The 19,329-nt window shown below is 43.3% G+C and overlaps 1 protein-coding gene across 18 annotated transcripts in view; it reads left to right on the top strand.

Moving 5' to 3' along the window:
• Nucleotides 1-10,691: 10,691 nt before the first annotated feature.
• Nucleotides 10,692-19,329, top strand: part of NF1 (neurofibromin 1) — a 230,363-nt gene continuing 221,725 nt past the window's right edge. For 17 of the 18 annotated variants that reach the window (XM_031967647.1, XM_031967653.1, XM_031967645.1 and 14 more), the window contains exon 1: nt 10,698-10,741. In XM_031967647.1, the coding sequence (XP_031823507.1) occupies nt 10,706-10,741 (36 nt within the window). In that variant the 5' untranslated portion in view covers nt 10,698-10,705. Of the gene's footprint in view, nt 10,742-19,329 lie in introns of all 18 variants that reach the window. The other variant, XM_031967656.1, reaches the window with a different exon arrangement.

Genomic DNA, 19,329 nt, shown 5'->3' with positions numbered 1-19,329 from the left:
TACAAAAATTTTTAATAAAATATTTCCAAAAAAGCCATACATATTTAATTCTAAAATATTACTCATGGTGACTATTATATTTTTATTGAGAATTCAGAATGGTTCAACATTTTCAGAATTACTGACATAATCTTATACATAACAAAATGACACAAATATTTTATCAATAAAGAAAAAAATGAAAAAAGTAGCACTTATTTACATTAAAAAGATTTTGAGTTATGTAGCATTAGAAATGTCATTTATAGCAATAGAGAACATGTGAAAAAGAAATTAAAGAATGAGCATATGAAAGAGGAAACAAAATTATTTGTCTTATTGCATTATTGCTTTATTGTTCTTCACCAACACTGCTTTTTTTTTTTTTTTTATTTTTTTACAAATTGAAGATTTATGGTAACCCAGCATTGAGGAAATCTAAAAGTACCATCTTTCTAACAACGTGTACTCACATTGTGTCTCTGTTTTACATTTTGATAATTATTGCAATACTTTAAACTTTTTTTTTATTTGGTGTGGTGATCTGTGATTACTGTAATCTTTGATATTATTGTAATTGTTTTGAGGTGCCAGGAACTGCCCATATAAAAAACTGAAGTTAATTGATAAATGTGTGTGTTCTGACTGCTCTACCAACTTGCTATTATTCAGTCTTTCTTCCTCTCCTCAAGCTTCTCTATTCCTTTTGACACAACAATATTGAAATTAGGCCAATTAACAGCCCTACAATGACCTCTAAGTGTTCAAGTGAAAGGGAGAGTCAATCACTGGGGTAAACCTCATTGTTGTCTTATTTTAAGAAGTTAGCAGAGTTACCCTAACCTTCAGCAACCACCACCCTGCTCATTCAGTAGTCATTAAAATCAGACAAGATCCTTCACCAGCAAAATAAATAAATATAACTCACTGAAGGTTCAGATGATGATTAGCACTTTTTAGCAATAATTTTTAATTAAGGTATGTTCATTTTTTAGCATAATACTATCACACCTTTAATCGACTACATTATAGTATAAATATAACTTTTATATTCACTGGGAAACCAAAAAAAATATGTCACTCTCTTTACTGTGATATTTACCTTATTTCAGTGATCTGGAACCAAATTGGCAATATCTCCAAGATATGCCTGTAATTTAACTGAAACAATACTTTTAATAAAGTAGTCAGATAATTAAATTGAATTTGGCAAGTAATTATTAAGTGCTTACTACATACTAGACATTGGAATAGTGTTGGGGTCACAGAGAAAAGAATATTTTGGATCCAAATTAAATCCTCAAAAATTAGGAACATTTCCCTATATTATTAAGAGCTAAGAGGGTAAGGTAAAAAAAGAAATTCCATTTAAAATAAGCACAAAATCTGAACATTAAATTAGGAAGAGACATAGAGGAATTTTCTTAAATACAACTATGAGAAGTCTTTCATAGAAATCATTGTAAAATGTAAAACCTTTTCTTTTTCTCTTTCTAAAACTGAAAAAAGGACAAAAACCCTTGTAATAAATATGTACAGTCAAGCAAAACAAATTTTTGTCTTGCTCATGTCCAAACAATATGTTTCTTTCTGCACTTTAAGTTTATTACCTCTCTGTCCATAGGTGAGTAACAGGTTTCATCATTATTCCTTTTGAATTGTGTTTGGTCATTGTAGATTGTAGAAACTGAGTCTTGGGGGTTATTTGTCTGTACAGTAAAACTTATTATTTGAATGGTTCTCCCAGTTCTGCTCACTTTATTCTGCAGTGGTTCATGCAAATCTTCCCAGATTTCTCTGAAATCATCCCTTTTATCATTTCTTACCACATAATAACATTAAATTGTATTCATGCACTCCAGTTTGTTAAGTCATTCCCCAATTGACTGGCAACTTTTAGTTTCCAATTCTTTTAACTATCAACAAAGATTATAATTCCAGGATAAAGGACACACACATACACACACACACACACACACACACACACACACACAGTTTAACTACCATTTGACCATAGTTTCAAATTGCTTTCCAAAATGGCTGGACCAATTCATATCTCCACCAATACTTCATTAATATGCTGCTTCTGATTTAATCAGAACTTACTAGTAGGGACCTTACCTGTATATTAGCTTGAAGTATTAATCTGACCTATACAAAGTAGGTTACATCATGATTTGTCCTTTGTGACATCTATAATAATCACTATAGATTGATAAGACCAAAGATCAAACTAGGCACCCAATATAAAAGAAAGAATAAAGAAGAGGGATAATTTATGAAATAATTGAGCATCCAATTTTTTTTCAACATTTTTATTTTCTCCAGTTACATATAAAATAAAATTTTCACATTTGTTTTTAAAACTTTGAGTTCCAGATTCTCTCACTTCCTCTCCACCTCCAGCCCCCAAGTGCAATTATGCAAAATATCTCCATAAAAGATATGAAAGTGCAGACTTTGAACAATGAGGCATCTGATTCTTCTCACTTCATAGGAAAACGTAATCAACAGCAAGTAGTCATCACAACAGTCGGACCAAGGAGCCAAGAAACTACCTCGTCTAACAAATATTTACTGTGTAAGCCACGCACACACCTGACTTACTCATTTGCAAAAAATTATGGGGGAAGACTATGGAAAAACTAGCAGTATTGCATCACACACAGAGAAACACACACAGAGCAGTGAAAAAAGCATTTAAAATGGTCTGGCAAGAACTTGAATGAGGTCAGGATCAGTCTGAGAACGTTTGTTGATGAAACCAGAGGAAGAATAAAACCAGATTCAAAACAATCCGAATCTGCCAGTGTTTGATAGTGATAAAGTTTTTTTTTTTTTTAAATTAGTAACTGGGGTCTGGTGCGTACACAAGCTCACGTAATCTCTCCATGTGGTGGATGTGAAGAGCTTGTTTCCAGGATGAATGTGATGTCATATGTAACTGGTTCAGGTTCCCTAATTCCATGGTGGGGTAGAATTGGGGATGGGATGGGGTCCTTCTTGAACTGGCTTTGGAAGCAGTTGAAAAGACCTGTCAGGGACTTCCTTCTTGCCTTAGTTACCCCCAGAGTACCTTTTTTTTTTTTGGTTATGATGCTTAGGGAGTGACCAGAGAGTAAGAGGAAAAGCTTTAGAGAGTTCTCCCATTCTGGGGTCCAGGGGCCCCCCAAAAAGGCACCAGAACTTGGTCCTTTCTAGAATCATATGCAACCTGTACTCTGTCTTTATATAGTTCTCAAGTTAAGTATGGTTTTTGTATTTTTAAAATAAGGCTTTAATGTATTTAAAGAAGTTAAAAAAAAAACACAAAAACAAGCCAACAACATTCTTAGCTGGGGATAGAAAAAAACAGGTGGCTTGCCAGATTTGGCCCTCAGGCAGTAATTTGCTGGCCCCTCTTCTAGCGAGTGAAACCTCACAACTCAGTAAGTCTGAAAGCTCATCATGAGGGGACTCTGGTACCCCAGAGTCTAGGTTTCTAGATGTTCATTGCAGACAACCCAGCTTCAGTAGTGCAGGAGAGAAGGAGGGTTGGGAGCAATCTTCTGAACTCAGACCAGCAAAAAAAGGAGGACTTGTATGATAGCAATGTCTATTTTGGATGTGAAATTAGTGTGACCCATGTTATGGAGGAATTGAGCAAAGCTTTGAGCTTCCTCCTCAGAGATCATAAGAGCATAGGGAAGAGTATACCCTAAAACACTGGTATATTTTGTTCTTTGAAGTAAATATCCCTTTGTTAGTGCTAAGTGATTTTAAATCATTTAAATGGATTTAAATCAGTTGAATGGAACTGGCTGCTAATCATTGGCTCCTATGGGGAGACCACTGGATGCGTGAATGAATTATGGTACAGAACAGATACTTCACTCCCTTAAAGTTATTTCCTGGACTCCTAAGAGGTGAATATAGTAAGCATAGCTTGGCAAGAGCATCAGAATGGAATTCTCTTTGGACTTGGCCACCTCAGTGCCTATTGTACTTCATAAGGAAAAGGCCATGATAATTTTAAAAAATGACATGAGAAAGGGTTCTTGGATGCAATTGAAAAGCTATGGTGTTTTAAAGTCAGGGATGGATTTTCAAGCTATGGCTAGATTTGAACTCAAAAAGAGAAAACTTCCTTAGAGCTTAAGACTTTAGATACAGAGATGATGTCTTATCTAAATTCTGAATCCGAATTCTAGCTGCATCAGGAACTTGATGTCTTTTTTTTTTTTTTTTTTTTTTTTTAATGAATGAATGCATTCTCAAAGAATGGAAAAGATCACAGATGATATTTTTACCAAAAAAAAAAAAAAAAAATCTACAAAGCAGATGTAAATAATGGCTGATACACATCCCCTTTTTCTTCTATAAAAATTTTTTTAATGAAAATAACATATGTGTACCTTGAGGGCATCCATGATTCAAGCAGGACAAAGGAGTAGGATGCTTCTCTACAGCAGACCACATGGTTCATAATCAGAACAGAGTAGAGAAGATATGATCTATTGTATTTTGTTATTATTGATTTAAAAAAAAGTTTTTGACTCAGTTGAACAAAATGCAAACTTCAAAGTTCTGTTTTTCTTTTCTTTCCTTCCCCTCTCTCTGTCCCTCCTTTCTTTCTTTCTTTCTTTCTTTCTTTCTTTCTTTCTTTCTTTCTTTCTTTCTTTCTTTCTTTCTTTCTTTCTTTCTTTCTTTCTTTCTTTCTTTCTTTCTTTCTTTCTTTTTCTTTTTCTTTTTCTTTCTTTCCTGCTACGTGTATGTTAAAATCACACATTATTTTATGACAGATGTTACTATGGAGGTAACTCTATTCAATGAGGGACTCCAGCTTATTTACATTTTGTTTCTTCCTTAGCACCTTGCATAATGCTCTGCACATGAAGGCAGGGCCCTGAACTTTGAGTCAGAAGACAAGGGTAAGGGTGGGGACTCTGATCCTGGAAAATTCCCTGCATATCTCCTGGTCTTAGTTTTCTCATCTATTAAAGGGAGAAAGGGCCCAGATCATCTTTAAGGTCCTTCTACTGCTTCCATTCTAGATATTCTGTAATAAAACAAGATATAAGCTCAGGTAGAGTGTCCATCAGAATCATGGAAGCACAGAAGGTTCCATATTAATGGTAAAGATTTAAAAAATTTACCTTTTCACATCCTATATTGCAGTAATTGTATGTATATATGTATTCCTTTTTCTGAGTCTCTAACAACCTTTTCTATTTATCCATTGTATATCTATTGCTTCCTCTTTATCTCTTTTTCTCCAACTATCTTATCTATCATCTACCTGTCTTTATTCATTCTCTACATATTTATTCATTTATCATTTACCTTCTCTATCTCTTTCTCTGTATCTCTCTTTCAACTCTTATCTATCCACCTGTCTTTCTTCAACCATTTTATCATCTATTTTTCTTTGTCTTTAAGCCATCATCTACATATCCATTCATTTATTATTTGCCTACTCTATCTCTTTCTCTGTATCTCTCTTTCTATATTATTTATCCACCTGTCTATCTCTTTCCAATTACCAATCCATTTCTCTCTTTTTTCTCTCTCTCTTTGTATCCCTCTCTGAATATCTTATCCATCTTTCTTTCTCTTTCCAACTATCTTATCTATCTGTCCATCTATCTTTTTCTATATCTGTTTTTCTATCTTATCTCTCTATCCATCTTTTTTCTTTCTCTTTCTAACTATTCCATCTTTTTTTGTATCCTTCTTTCCAACTATCTATTCATCTTTCTTTCATTCCTTGTCTGTATCCCTTATCTCCCTATCCATCTTTCTTTCTTTCTCTTTTCAACTATCTTATCCTATGTACCTTTCTTTCTTCTCCCTCCCTCCCTCCCTCCCTTCTTCCTCCTTCCTTCCCTCCTTCCCTCCCTCCCTCCTTCCCTCCCTTCCTCCCTCCCTCCCTCCCTTCCTCCCTTTCTCCCTCCCTTCTTCTTTCCTTCCTCCCTCCCTCCCTTCTTCCTCCTTCCTTCCCTCCTTCCCTCCCTCCCTCCTTCCCTCCCTCCTCCCTTCCTCCCTTCCTCCCTCCCTTCTTCTTTTCCTTCCTCCTTCCTCCCTCCCTTCTTCTTTTCCTTCCTCCCTTCCTCCCTCCTCCCTCCTTCCTTCCCTCCTTCCCTCCCTCCCTCCTTCCCTCCTTCCTCCCTCCCTCCCTCCCTCCCTTCCTCCCTCCCTTCTTCTCTTCTTTCCTCTCTCCCTCCCTTCCTTCCTCCCTTCTTCTGTTCCTTCCTCTTTCCCTCCCTTCTTCCTTCCCTCCCTCCTTTCCTTCCTTCCTTCCTTCCTTCCTTCCTTCCTTCCTTCCTTCCTTCCTTCCTTCCTTCCTTCTTTCCTTCCTCTCTCCTTTCTCTGCATCCCTCTTTCCAACTATTTATTCATCTTTCTTTTTCTTTTCAATCTCTCTCTCTCTCTCATCTGATTCCCCTTCTTTGTATCTCCAGCATTTAGCATAAGACTCTGCATACAGAAGGCACTTAATAGACACTTAGTGCCTGATAGACACTGCATGTAAAGCTGTCCTCAAGAGTGAGAAGCTAGAGGACCTGGATTAAACTGGAGAAGCTCTGTAGCATCCCAAACTGCTTGCTGCCATAAAATCTTCTTTTCTCTAAGAAGAGAGGATATAATACACCCAATATTCTCTAAGTGGTGTTAAATGGCCGTGAATCATGAATCACCATTATCTCTGAGGATTCACAATTGTATGTGAACCAGAGGACAAAAGAGATACACATGAAGGGTTGTACTAATGATGACAAGCACGAGAAGTTTCCAAAAAAAAAGACATAATTGGGATATCAATGACTGGAAAAGTATAGTTGAGAATAAGAGATGGATAGCCAGAGTAAGAACAGGGGTACTCAAAGAACCAAGGGAAGGGTTCCAGGGTGATAGATGGGTATTCAGCAGAAGATTGCTGGAACATAGACAAGAATTATATAGGCTAGGAAGCTTAGCTTCTCTAACACCATGCCCTTTGGCAAGGTAACCATCCCTGCTCATCTCTCCCTCCTAGAATTCTTAGCTCCCTGTAAGAAGCCTGAGAAAAGCCTTCCAGCATGCCTTGGCTGTTAATCTTTCTTTTCCCCTGGAATTCTTTAGTATATAGCTCTTGTGTTTACTTATTTGCACTGGTGCTGTAAGGCTAGAGATGAATTTTTTTTTAATTATTATTTTCATCCCAACACCTAGCAAAATGTCCGGCATTTTAAAACGTAGATTTTTCTCTTTTCTTTTTTTCTCCTGAAGGCAATTGGGGTTAAGTGATTTGTTCAGGGTCACCCAGCTGAGGTCAAATTTGAATTCAAGTCCTCCTAACTCCATACCTGGGCTCTACCTACCACTTAGCCATTCCCTTTTGATGTAGATTTCCTTGGTGAGAGACTCAACCACCAATGTAGATGGGAGAGCAGACTAGAGAGAGCACCAGCCAGGATGTGGTAAAGATAGCACTGGAATCCAGGTCTTACTGATTGGGAGGCTGATTCTCCACTGCCAGGTTGCCTCAGACATAGTATTTGATAAATGTTTGTTGAACTGAAGGCATGGAAGCATTTCCAATATTTCCCAGGTGGGAAGGGTACCCAAATCTATGAAATCACAGGTCCATGACAGGAGTTCATTGGACAATTATGTGTTCTCACGTAGAGGAAAGAAGGCTGATTTCACAAATTTTATTTTCTGAGTTCAAGACCATATTCTAACACATTTAGGCTGTATGATACTCTCAGTGCTTTCTGAGGATTCCTAAGATTATAAAATGCAACCTGACTGTTGCTGGATTGCATTGATGGAGCTAGGGCAGCTAGGTGGTGAAATGGATAAAGTTCCAGGCCTAGAGTCAGGGAAATAGATTTCAAATCTGGTCTTAAGACACTAACCATCTTGTGTGACCTGATCAAGTCATTTAATCCCCATTTGCCTCAGTTTCCTCATCTGTCAATTGAGCTGGAGAAGGAAATGGCAAATCACTCCAGACCACAATTAGAGTCATGAAGAGAGGTACACGACTGAACAACAACATTGATGAAGTTGGTTACATCATCCCATGAAATCACTGATCTGAATTCCCTCCCCCCAAAAAACTCTAAAATTCACCCGTTTCCTGAGTACTTTGTAACAGGAGGTAGGCAAGTTATAAAATGATACATTTTAATTTTATGATTTTTTTGAAACATTATTTTTTAATATTCATAATTTTTTTAAGTTTTGAATTTTCTCCTTCCTCTCTCCCAATATCAAAATTTTAATATTTCTAAGGTGACTATTGCATATTTGTAAATTCAAGGGGAAGAGAGAATTGAGGCAGAGACACTAAAAGACTAAAACTCATGTTATGTTGGACTAGAAGAAAGACAGGGATAAAGTGATGATCCTGGAATCAGGAAAACCTGAGTTCAAAATGTCTTAGAAACTTACTGGCTGTATATGGGAATCTGGACAAATCATTTTAATCTCTGTCTGCCTCAGTGTTCTCAGCTGTAAAGTGAGAACAACAATAACTTTTGCCTCTCAGGGTTATTGAGAAGATAAAATATTTATTAAGCTTTTTTTTTTTTAAACCTCAAGGTGGCAAATAAACGACAGCTATTATTTTAAACTTAATAGTTTTAAGCTGCACTAAGACTTTTGGGACACCTATAAATATATATATATATATATATATATGTATAAATATATAAATATAGCCGTAGATATATGCATATATATTTGCCAATGCTTGCAGATATTGCAACACATTTTGATTCTTAATAGTTATTTTTTTTATAACGATTAATCTGAAGCTTCTCGTCTTTTGTCCAGTATCATTCTTAACTAGGCATTGGGAGACCCCAGATTCTCTCACCTAATTTTGCTAGCTCTTGCTTCAGAGAGGACGACTGATGGAGTAGATAAATAATGATAATAAAAATATATATATATTTAATGGCTTAAGGTTTGTAACGTGCTTTACAAAGATTGCTGGCTTCAGCGTTAGGCATCTATCTGGGCACACTCGCTGCTTCAGCTACTAAATGGTTTTGTGACCCCAGGCAGCACATCCCGTTCTGTGTCTCAGTTTCCCCTTCTGCAGAATGAAGGGGTGGGATCTCTAACTCTAATCCACGATCCTGTAGGGCGATGTTATGCATCTCAAGGCATTTCTCCTCCCCACAAATTTCCCATCCCTACATTTTTTAATTAAAAAAAAAATTATATATTATTTTTAACACGGAAAAGATTAAGTTGACTCCCAGGTCCTTCGGTATAGACAAAGCATTAAGTTTTATTATCCGAAGTAAAGGGACTCTCAGGCAGCCAGAAGTAAGGTCAGGTTGAGATTAACAGCTAGGCACTTAAAAGTGCCTATTAGGCGCCTAGTGTGTTCTTGGACCTCAACCAGGGCGGAGAGAGAATGACCAACCCCTGCCAGCTGGGAGCCTGAAGGGTCGGAGGGGCGGGGGGGGGAGACCGGCGCCCTGGGCCGAGGTGGGGAAGCCAGCGCCCTGGGCCCCGGGGGGGAGACCGGCGCCCTGGGCCCGAGGTGGGGGGAGACCGCGCCCTGGGCCCAGGTGGGGGGAGACCGCGCCCTGGGCCCGGGTTGGGGGGCCGGCGCCCCTGGGCCCGAGGTGGGGGAGACCGGCGCCCCTGGGCCGAGGTGGGAGACCGGCGCCCCTGGGCCCGAGGTGGGGAGACCGGCGCCCCTGGGCCCGAGGTGGGAGACCGGCGCCCCTGGCCCGGGTGGGCGGGGACCGGCCCCCTGGGCCCGAGTGGGGGAGACCGCCCCTGGGCCGGGTGGGGAGACCGGCCCCCTGGCCCAGGGACAGGAGACCGGCGCCCCTGAGCCCGAGGTGGGGGGCCCGCCCTGGGCCCGGGGAGAGCCGCGCCCTGGGCCCGAGGGGGGGCCCCTGGGCCCGGGGGAGGAGACCGCGCCCCGGCCGAGGTGGGGGAAGACCGGCGCCCCTGGGCCCGAGGGGCAGGGACCAGCGCCCTGGGCCAGGTCTCCCGGCGGGGAGGACCCCCGGACCCCGCCGCTCCGTTTCTAATCTAACTCGGATCTGGGAGGAATGCGCGCCCGGAGGGGAAGTGGAAGGAGGCTCGGGAAGGCGGCCGGCAGGTTGACCGGGACACGAGCGCACGGCTCGGCCGGCGGCCGGAAAGCCCAGCCCGGCGGTCCCAGACTAGGTGGGACCCGCGGGCGGAGCGAGCGGAGCGCGCGCCCCACGCTGGCGGGGGCCTGGGGAGCGAGGTGACGTCACCCCCGGGTGGGCTCGCTTTTTCATTAATGAAACCGGCGGGCGCAGGCGCATGCGCGGCAGGGTCCCCTCCCCCCTCCGCCCCCCGCCTCCCTCCCCGCTCCGCCCCCCTCCTCCCCGCTCCCCCCTCCCCTCTCCGGTCGCTCGCTCTTGCTTTCTCTCTCTCTCTCTCTCTCCCCGGGCCGTGGAAAAGGATCCCACTTCCGGTGGGGTGTCATGGCGGCGTCTGGGGCTGGGATGGCTGAGGGGAGACGGCGCTAGTGGGGAGAGCGACCCAGAGGGCTCCCCCCCTCCCCTTCCCCCTCCCCGCCTGCCCGCCAGCCCCCCCCGCCCCTCCCGCGGGCTGCCGGCCGGGCCCACCCCGGAGGGCGACGCCCCCGCCCCGCCGGGCCCCTCCCCAGGGCCCGCCCTCCCAGTTCGCCGGGCCGGGGGGCCCAGGCCCGGACTCCCTCCCCCAGCCCCGGCCCGAGGGCCGATGCCCAAGCCGTGGAATGGTCCAGGCCGTGGTGAACCGCTTCGATGAGCAGGTAACGGGCCGGTCGGGGCGGGGGCCCCGGGGGCAGCGGCGCCTCCCCCTCCCCCCGCCGGGCGCCCCTGGGGGCGGGGGCGGGGCCACGAGGCCCGGCGTCCGGAGCGCCGAGGTGCCCGGGGTCCGTGCTGGGCACTGGGGAGGCGCTGCCCGGCGGGGGGCAGCCCCGGAGGGGGGGGGGGCCTTCCGCCGGGGACGGGGCTGAGAGCCCGGGGGTCCGGTGGGGCTGTGCATCTGGTTCTAATCAGCCCCCACCCCCACCTTCCTATTTTTTTGAATTGGGGGTAAGCAAAGAGGAAGGTTTTCTTCTTTCCTTCTCCCAGTCTTCCTCCTAGTTTGAGGCCCTAAGGATTGCATGATTGCGCCCCCCATCCCACACCGCCCCCTCCCCCGAGCCGTTTCTTTTGCTTCCTCACTTAAAAGAAAGAATTGAAGGCAGGTTTCCCTCCTGACTTTGTGCCCTCTTCCCTGCTGCTTCCCCACCCCCAGTGCCCGCCTGTGAGCTCTCCCTCCCAGGGCTCTGCCGCCACCCCCAAGATTGTGTCCCCCCCTTTTCATTTTCCTTGGTCCTGCTTCTTTCCCCCACTCCCCTCCTGGTCATTACTCGCACAAGTGAGAATCTGGGGCGGGGGGTGGGGAGGGGAAGGAGAAGTGGGGACACCGTTTGGGGGTCCCAGAGCCCCGGCAGCTGGAACGTGTCGCGGGAGAGGGGCTCCCTTCCGCCTTGCCCAGTGTCTGCCTCTAACTATTAGACGTGTAAGAACACTTTCATTGAGAATTCTTGAGGAATCCCCTAGGCTAAGGATGGGACTTTTCCGGAGTGTCACACTTGCCGAGTCCCCGGGCGGAGGTGACCGTGGGCTCCGGTGGCCGGGACCACCTCGAGTTACCTTTGTGCCGCTCGGGGAGGTTGGGGGGGGGATTCTTAGGGGGCGATTTTTTGGTGGTGTGAGCCCCAGGAGGAGGGAATTGTCTAATGTTGAGCTAATCCGTTTTGTTTACTGTGTGTGATAAACATGAAACTGACGGGGTGGGGGCAGTTCTTTTATAGGATCGATAAACATTTCTTGGTGAGCTGTGTAGTGTTTATGACCCATCTGAAGGAGAAGGGGACGGGGAGAGGAGGAAAGAGTAGAGAGTGGGGAGGGGGCAACAGAAACTAAATAGACTAAATCTTGGGCTTGAAGAAGATCTCCAGAAAGAGTTATCTAGTCCATCCTGTCTCCAGGCAGCATCAGCCACGACTGTGCTTCTTACCTGATTTCACCATCAGGAGGAGTAAATTGTTGCTACATTTAATTCATTTATTATTATTAGGATAGACGCTGGAAATTTAACTCGTGAAAAGGCTCCTTGTGTCTCATTTTTATCTTGTTAGAAACCCCCCCAAAGCAGTTTCTCCTGCCCAGGAAGGCATTCTATGTTTCTTTCATTCCCTCTCTCTCCCCCTGCCGCCCTTGATTAGTTCTATGGGATTCACCTTGAATTATTGACTTCCTATGCATATCCATAATATCACCGGAAAAAAGCTCTCCTAACTGAAAAACGGAACGGTTCTAATTGTGTGCCCAGTAATGCAAGAAAATATTTCTCTTTGTGTCCCCAGTGTTAAAAGGCCTGAGGCTTTGAAGTTTCCTTTGTTATGTATATTGTGGATTCAGGCTTGCCAACATCTGTTAAAAGTTAAGGACTCTAGCTATTTAAACAGAAGCATTTTTCTCTGCTCCTCCTGTGTAATGAAGGGGAAGGTATATCCAGCCAGTTCCTCCTTGGTCTATTAAAGCTTACTAGCTGACTTGGGGAGGGGCCGTAGAAAAGGAGCATTTTTAGGAAGCCCTACATGAAGTTACTGCTGAAGGACCAGCAAAGTGTCATGCATATTTCTAATTCTCTTGGAGGGAAGCGGCTTTCACTTTTTTGGGTAGGAAACTGAGGCACGGAAAGGTTAAGTGCCTGTTTTAGACACCCGTTTGGAGGGAAAGTCTTTTCTGGCTTTCGAGTTTCCAGAATGGGGTATGGGGGAAAGAGCTTGAGCCACCCGACCTGGGGTGGAAGGCTCCTTCTGGATCGGCAACTTTGGGCAATTTATTTAGCCTCAGATCTGTTTGTATTTTTTTGTAAAACTGCTCCTTTTCTCTGGATATTTGTGTGGAAAGTGCTTTGTGAATTGGAAAGCACTGTGTAAATGTGAATTATTCATTTTTATCATTGACAAAAGTGGCCTTTGGAGGGAGCAGGTTTCCATTGTCATTATGCAGCTGACAATCTACATAGTCTGCCCTGACTGGAGAAAGATATTAAATCTACCTAAGTGTTGCTGAAAGTTTTCTGTTTTGGAAGAAATACTCAAACTGTCTCCCAACCTCAGGGAAATTGAAAGAAAGCCAAATCAATATCAAATAATCAGTATTTCTTAAGAATCTGCTATGTTCCGGTACTGTGCTCATTTTTATAGATTCTAAAGGGGGAAAAGAACATTCCTTTTTATGGGACTAGCAGTATACATACAAAGATAGATATACAAAGCAAACTGGGATAAATCGGAAATAATTAAGGGGGAGGGGGTAGGCCCTGGAGTTAAGAGGGATTAGGGAAGGCTTCCTGGAGAAAGTGAGATTCTAGTTTGGCTTTAAAGGAAATCAGAGAGGTCAGTTGTGGGAACAGAGGCCGGAGAGTATTGGGGACTAGCCAGAAAAAATGCTCTGCATTTGCAGAGGGATGTTTCACGCATTTTATATATAGAGATAGGTAAAGAGTTAATGAAGAGTTTAGTACCCAAGAAAGGATGTGTTCCTTTTATTTAAGGCTGGAATCTAGTTTTATGATCAAATTGATGATCATTTGGAGGGGATATTTAGTATTTGTGAGTGAAGTGAATCTTCATTTCACAGAAATCATTTGTGGCCTGAATTTCATTGGCTTCTGTTTGTAATTATATCACTATTACTTGCTACTTAGTGAAACTTTCTCAGAGATTAACAAGAGTTTTTTAAATTTACACCATTTTTGCAAAGTTGTATATATTGAATTTAGATCCTTACATCTGACACATTTTTTTTTTTTTTTGCAGTACATCAGTTATTTTAAAATCAATTTGTAGGGCATGATAAACAATTTTTTTTAATCTTATTACATCTCAGATTAGCAAAAATAATCCCCGAAGCCAAGGCATTTCAGTACCATAAGCATTTATGAAATGCTATCAAGGAGCTTCTATTCTATCTGGGAAGGCAGGGAACATAACATCAGTGTAAGTGGATGTCTAGAAAATTGGATTTTACAGGTCCATACATTAACCTCAGTTATTGTTATTATCACTGTTAGTAACATTTGCTAAGTATTATAAGTTAGAAATGCCTGAGCCCAGACTCTGGATCTGCTGTTTAGAATTGTTATTTTTCAGTTTTCTGTGACACTGAGGAGAGCCCTCCGGTTTGACCTAACCTTTGCCTAGTTGGGAAGGGAGGATTTCAGAGGCATTTCATCCTGTGGCTCTCCTGGGGCAAGCCTGCTGCTCCTTACTTCAGGGAGTACTTCAGAGGACCATTCTCTGGGTTACTTCTGCAGAGAGGAGATTGGGATTCCATGTTGTCTCTAGGAAGTTGGAACAAGTTAGCCAGAATTTTACTGAACTTTGTCAGAGTTCAATTCAAGACAAGTAAAATAAGTACTGAAGGGGAAAAGGTATATATGTATTGAACTGGCCTTAGGTAATTGTCGTCCCCCCTTTTTTTTTCTCTCCTTCCTTTATTTCCTCCTCCTTCCCTTCTTCCCTCCCTCCCTCCCTTCCCTTTCCTTCCTTCTTTCCTTCCTTCCTTCCTTCCCCCTTCCTCCCTTCCTTCCTTCCCCTTCCCTACCCCCTCCCTCCCTTGCTTCCCCTTTCCTCCCTCCTCCCTCCCTCCTTCCCTTCATCCCTCTCTCCCTTCCTTCCTTCCTTCCTTCCTTCCTTCCTCTCTCCCTCCCTCCTCCCTCCCTCCCTCTCTCCATTCTTCCATCCCTTCCTTCCCTTTCTTTCTTTTTCTTTTGTAAGCAATGACAATTGACAATTCTTCTTTTTATGAAATCACATGCTAATTAGAATAGCCTTTATATAGGAAAAGGAAAGATACTTCAAATGATTTCCAGTGTGGTTAAATCATGAGTCAGATACTCTTTGGGCTGGATTAATGGTAGTGGTTGTTGTTGTGTTTTGTTTGTTTGTTTTTTTAAACAAATGTCAATGCTGGCTTTTATGCTTTTGCCCTTCTGAGGAAAAAGATAAGTAAAATCTACAAGTATTCATTAAGTTCCTACTATGCTTATTAAAAATAAGGTAAAAACCATTCCCTGTTTTCAAGGAGCTCACAGTCTAATAAGGGAGTTCACAGTCAATTAGGGGAAAACAAACCTCTGATTAAAAAAATAATTCCCCTATTCTCTTTAAAATCATCTGCATCTCCAGAGGTTTTTAATCTGTGGCTTGTGAACTTGTTTTTTATGTATTTTGATAATTATATTTCAAAATAATTTGATTTCCTTTGTAATTATATGCATTTTATGAATTTAAAAACATTCTGAGCCTGTACCTAGGCCTCCTCAGATTGCCAATGGGGTCCATGACACAGAAAAGTATATTGTAAGCCCTTCTTTGCACAGCTACCTTATGTATTTATTTATTTGCTTATCTTTTTATCTGTCTAATTAGGCAGCTAGGTGATACAACGATTAGAGCACCAGGCCTGGAGTCAGGAAAACTCATTTTCCTGAATAATACTTCTAATGATATTTCCTGAATAATATTTCTAATCCTCACCAGCTGTGAAATCGTGGGCAAGTCACTTCACCAAGTTTGCCTCAGTTTCCTCATCTGTCAAATGAGCTGGAGGAGAAAATGGCAAACCAATCCCGGATCTCTGCCAATAAAAACCCAAATGGGGTCACTGATATTGGATACAACTAAACAACTAGACAGCAACAAAGTCGAAAAAAAACCATTATCCATTTGGACTCTTAACTTTCCCTGTTTTTCTGGTGATCTTATGGTCACAATTGCCTCTTCTAGCATTGTGAGTTTTTTTATAGATTTCTTTCCAGGATCTGATGAGGTTTCCTTTATCTTCACTTTGCCTGATCTGGATCATCATTGGTTCTGCCTCTAGTTCTATGAGGCTGGTTATTCCCTCCTTGTTAAAGTCCTATTGGTTGTTCTCTATAAAAAAAGTTACTCACACCCAGTAATCTCCTGGTTCTCCTCTTGGGGTCGCTTTGCTGAGCCTTTGCCCCTAGCTATCTGACTCTCTTGGCCCGGGCTTCTGCTGTCACTTCCAGCTTCACACCCCCCAGCCCTCAGCATCCTGGCTCCAGCCTCTTCCTTGGACTGTTCATAGCATCTGCAAGACTTCAATCTCAAGACAGCGCCTCCTCCATACTTCTTTCCAATTAGGATCATAGGATTTAAAGCTGGGAATTTAAAAGTCTTCAAGTGAGACAGTGGAGGAAACTGAGACCCAGAGAGCTTGTGACCTAGGTGCCTGAGAACCACTGGGTGTTGGCTCCTGGGTCTCCCCTCAAGCCTGATGAGGGTGGGAACTGTCTCTTAGAAGGAAAAGAGCCTTGGCTTGGAAAATTAACTGGGGACTCACTTTTTTTTTTGGGGGGGGCACAAAGTACTTAACCTCAGGTTCCCTGCTTGTCAAGAGAGGAGATCATAGGAAACATTTCTTCTGTTCTACAGTTCTTTTATTTTGATGTACCGTTTCTGTCAGGTCCTGGGACCATAGTAATTCTTTTTCCTTCCTCATCTCCTTTAGGGTTTTGTTTGTTTGTTTGTTTGTTTTTGAGGCAGTAGGGTGTCCTAACTCTGTGACCCTTACCTCTGTTTGCCTCAGTTTCCTCATCTGCTATATGAGCTGGAGAAGGAAATGGCAAACCCGTCCAGGATCTCTGCCAAGAGAACCTCAAAGGGGGGTGACAGAGATTGACTTGATTGAATAGCAACAAGAACAATATGCCTTGAGTACCTCCCAGAATATTGCTTTTCTGACTGGTTGTATGAATTTAGATAAGTCAGTCACATAGTACCTGGACAGTACAGTGGAGAGATCTCTGGCCTAGAGTTGAGAAGACTGGTTTCAGATACTTGCCGCCTTGGCCAAGTCACTACCTCTGTCAGCCTCAGTTTCCTCACCTGTAAAAGGAAGATAACACCTTCTTCTCAAGGTGATTATGAGTACCAGATGAGATATTTGTATGGCCCTTCACACAAAGCGCTCTGTCAATACCAGCTAATTTATTCCTTCTGGGCCTCAGTTTCCTATGTGGGCCCTAACTCTTGCCTGGAATGGAGCATCAAGACCCAGTACCACCCCACCTGCCATCTGTGGGTTAGCACATCTCAATTTTTGTTTACGAAGTGATGGTAAGGTTGAATGTGTAAGTTTGGTAGTGTGCATAAAATGCAGATTTTCTATTTGGAAAGGTAGCAGTCTCTGAGAGGGGAAATTGGTGAACCCACAGAAGGTCTTCCACAAATGTTGTGTTTACCGTTTCCCAGTGAAAGGCTCCTGGAGGCCTGAGTAACTGTGGAATCTGAGTAAGCCTTCCCTCCCTGCCCAGGATCCCCATCTGCCCAAGAAGGGATACTGCGGCATGATGCAAGGGTCTGATGGGTGGGAGCACATTTGGAGAAGTCTAAAGCTTCCTAAGTGTTCTGTTGCTGTTGGTTTTCTATTCTCTCCAGCATGTTGATGTTGCCTGATAGATCTCTAGTTCTGGCTATGAAGTTATTACTGTTGGGTGTTAGTCAGAGATGGCCTTTTCCTAAGGCTCATGGGAGCCCTGCTTTTCCCACAGGGACCACATCCATGAGGTACACATCTGTTTGGCCTTGAGAATGGCAGAAACAAAAGAAGGGTGCCATGATGTCTGGTGGGAACTAACCCAGTACTCGGAAGTTCATTTGAATAAAAATAGTGTTCTTGTATTTCCTTTTGACGTGACTCTTTAGGAGAGATAGTAGTAGAAGTGTTGGATTAGGAATCTGCAGAACTGGACAAACAAAAAACATGAGGCTTTTGGGCAAGTCATTGAGCTTCTCCTCAGCTTCTTCTTACCTCTGCTGAATGAGGGAGATGATCTTCCAACTCCTAAAGATTCTGTGCCTGGTGGCAACGTGGTGCTGCAGTACCAGCCCTGAAGTCAGATGGACCTGAGTGCAAATCTGGCCTCAGACACTTAGCACTTTTTGCCTGTGTGACCCTGGGCAAGTCACTTAGCCCCAATTGCCAATTCTGTGACTGTTGAATTTTCATGATTTCTGAAATATGTTTTTTTTAGACTTTGTCTTTGACTTGATGCCTCAGTGGTATTATTTTTCGTATTATCATAATACACATCTTATTGCTATAGCTTTTTTCCTCCTTAGTATCAATAAGTAAACATTTACTAGGAGTCTACTATGTGCCAGTTATTGTGCTAGGAGCTTAGGATACAAAAAGCTACAAGAATCTAGGGCACTTGCCCTTACGGAGATCATAATCTATGGGGGATATAATATGCAAACATATATTGACAAACTCTGGTCTAGATAAATAGGAAATAAATAACAGAAGGAAGGCATTAGGATTAGGAGAAATTGGGAGAGACTTCCTATAGGAAATGGAATTTTAGTCATGACTTAACAGAAGCCTTGGAGATCAGTAGGTGGAATTGAGGCGAGGCCGTGTGCCAAGTATTGAGGGACAGCCAGAGAAAATGCCTGGAGCCAAGAAAATGGAGTGTCTTGTTCGTGGTACAGTAGCCTGGAGGCTCATGTCACTGGCTGGAGGAATTGTGTCCAGGAAGGTGTAAAAATTCTGCAAAGGTAGGAGGGGGCTAGGTTCTGAAGGGCTTTGAAGGCCACACAGAACATTTTGTATTTGCTCCTGGAGGCATTAGGGAACCCCTGGAATTTACTGAGTGAGCAGTAACATGATTAGATTTGCAATTTAGGAGACCAAAAGTAATTGAGATCAGAATGGGGAGAGACTTGAGACCGGCCTACCCTCACCTGGCTGTTCCAGTGGTCCAGGCATCCATCTGGTGATGAAGGCCTGTACCAGGGGGAGAGGGGGTAGTAATGGAAGTGTGACACTGCTATGGGGAGTTCCCTTAAAGGGAACTCAGTGAGCTGCAAAAATGAAATCAAACCTTGGGAGATTGAGAGAGATAAGTAAGGAATCCAGGATGACTTCTACATTGTGAGTGTTGTTTGTCCTTTGTTCTCCAAGAGGACCATGACATCAGGGAGGTGATGCTGTGACAGGGAAGTGAACTAGATGGCCACCTGCCTCACTGTCCCCTCCAGAACCATCTGGGTCCAGTGGCAAGACAGATCAGGTTGAGTGGAGGGGGCCCTGGATGCAATGGGAGACCTGGGCCTCTTTATTTATTTATTTATTTTTTCTGAGGCAATTGGGGTTAAGTGATTTGCCCAGGATCACATAGCCAAGAGGTGTTAAGTGTCTGAGATCAGATTTGAACTCAGGTCCTCCTGACTTCAGGGCGGGTGCTCAATCCACTATGCCAGTAGCTACCCCTGCCTGGGCCTTTTTAAGCTAAGGTCTTCCA

This window comes from Sarcophilus harrisii, chromosome 4 (genome assembly GCF_902635505.1).
Source record: "Sarcophilus harrisii chromosome 4, mSarHar1.11, whole genome shotgun sequence".
Lineage (NCBI taxonomy): Eukaryota > Metazoa > Chordata > Mammalia > Dasyuromorphia > Dasyuridae > Sarcophilus > Sarcophilus harrisii.
The sequence above is the reverse complement of the archived record's forward strand: the minus strand, read 5'-3'. Positions and strand labels throughout refer to the sequence as shown.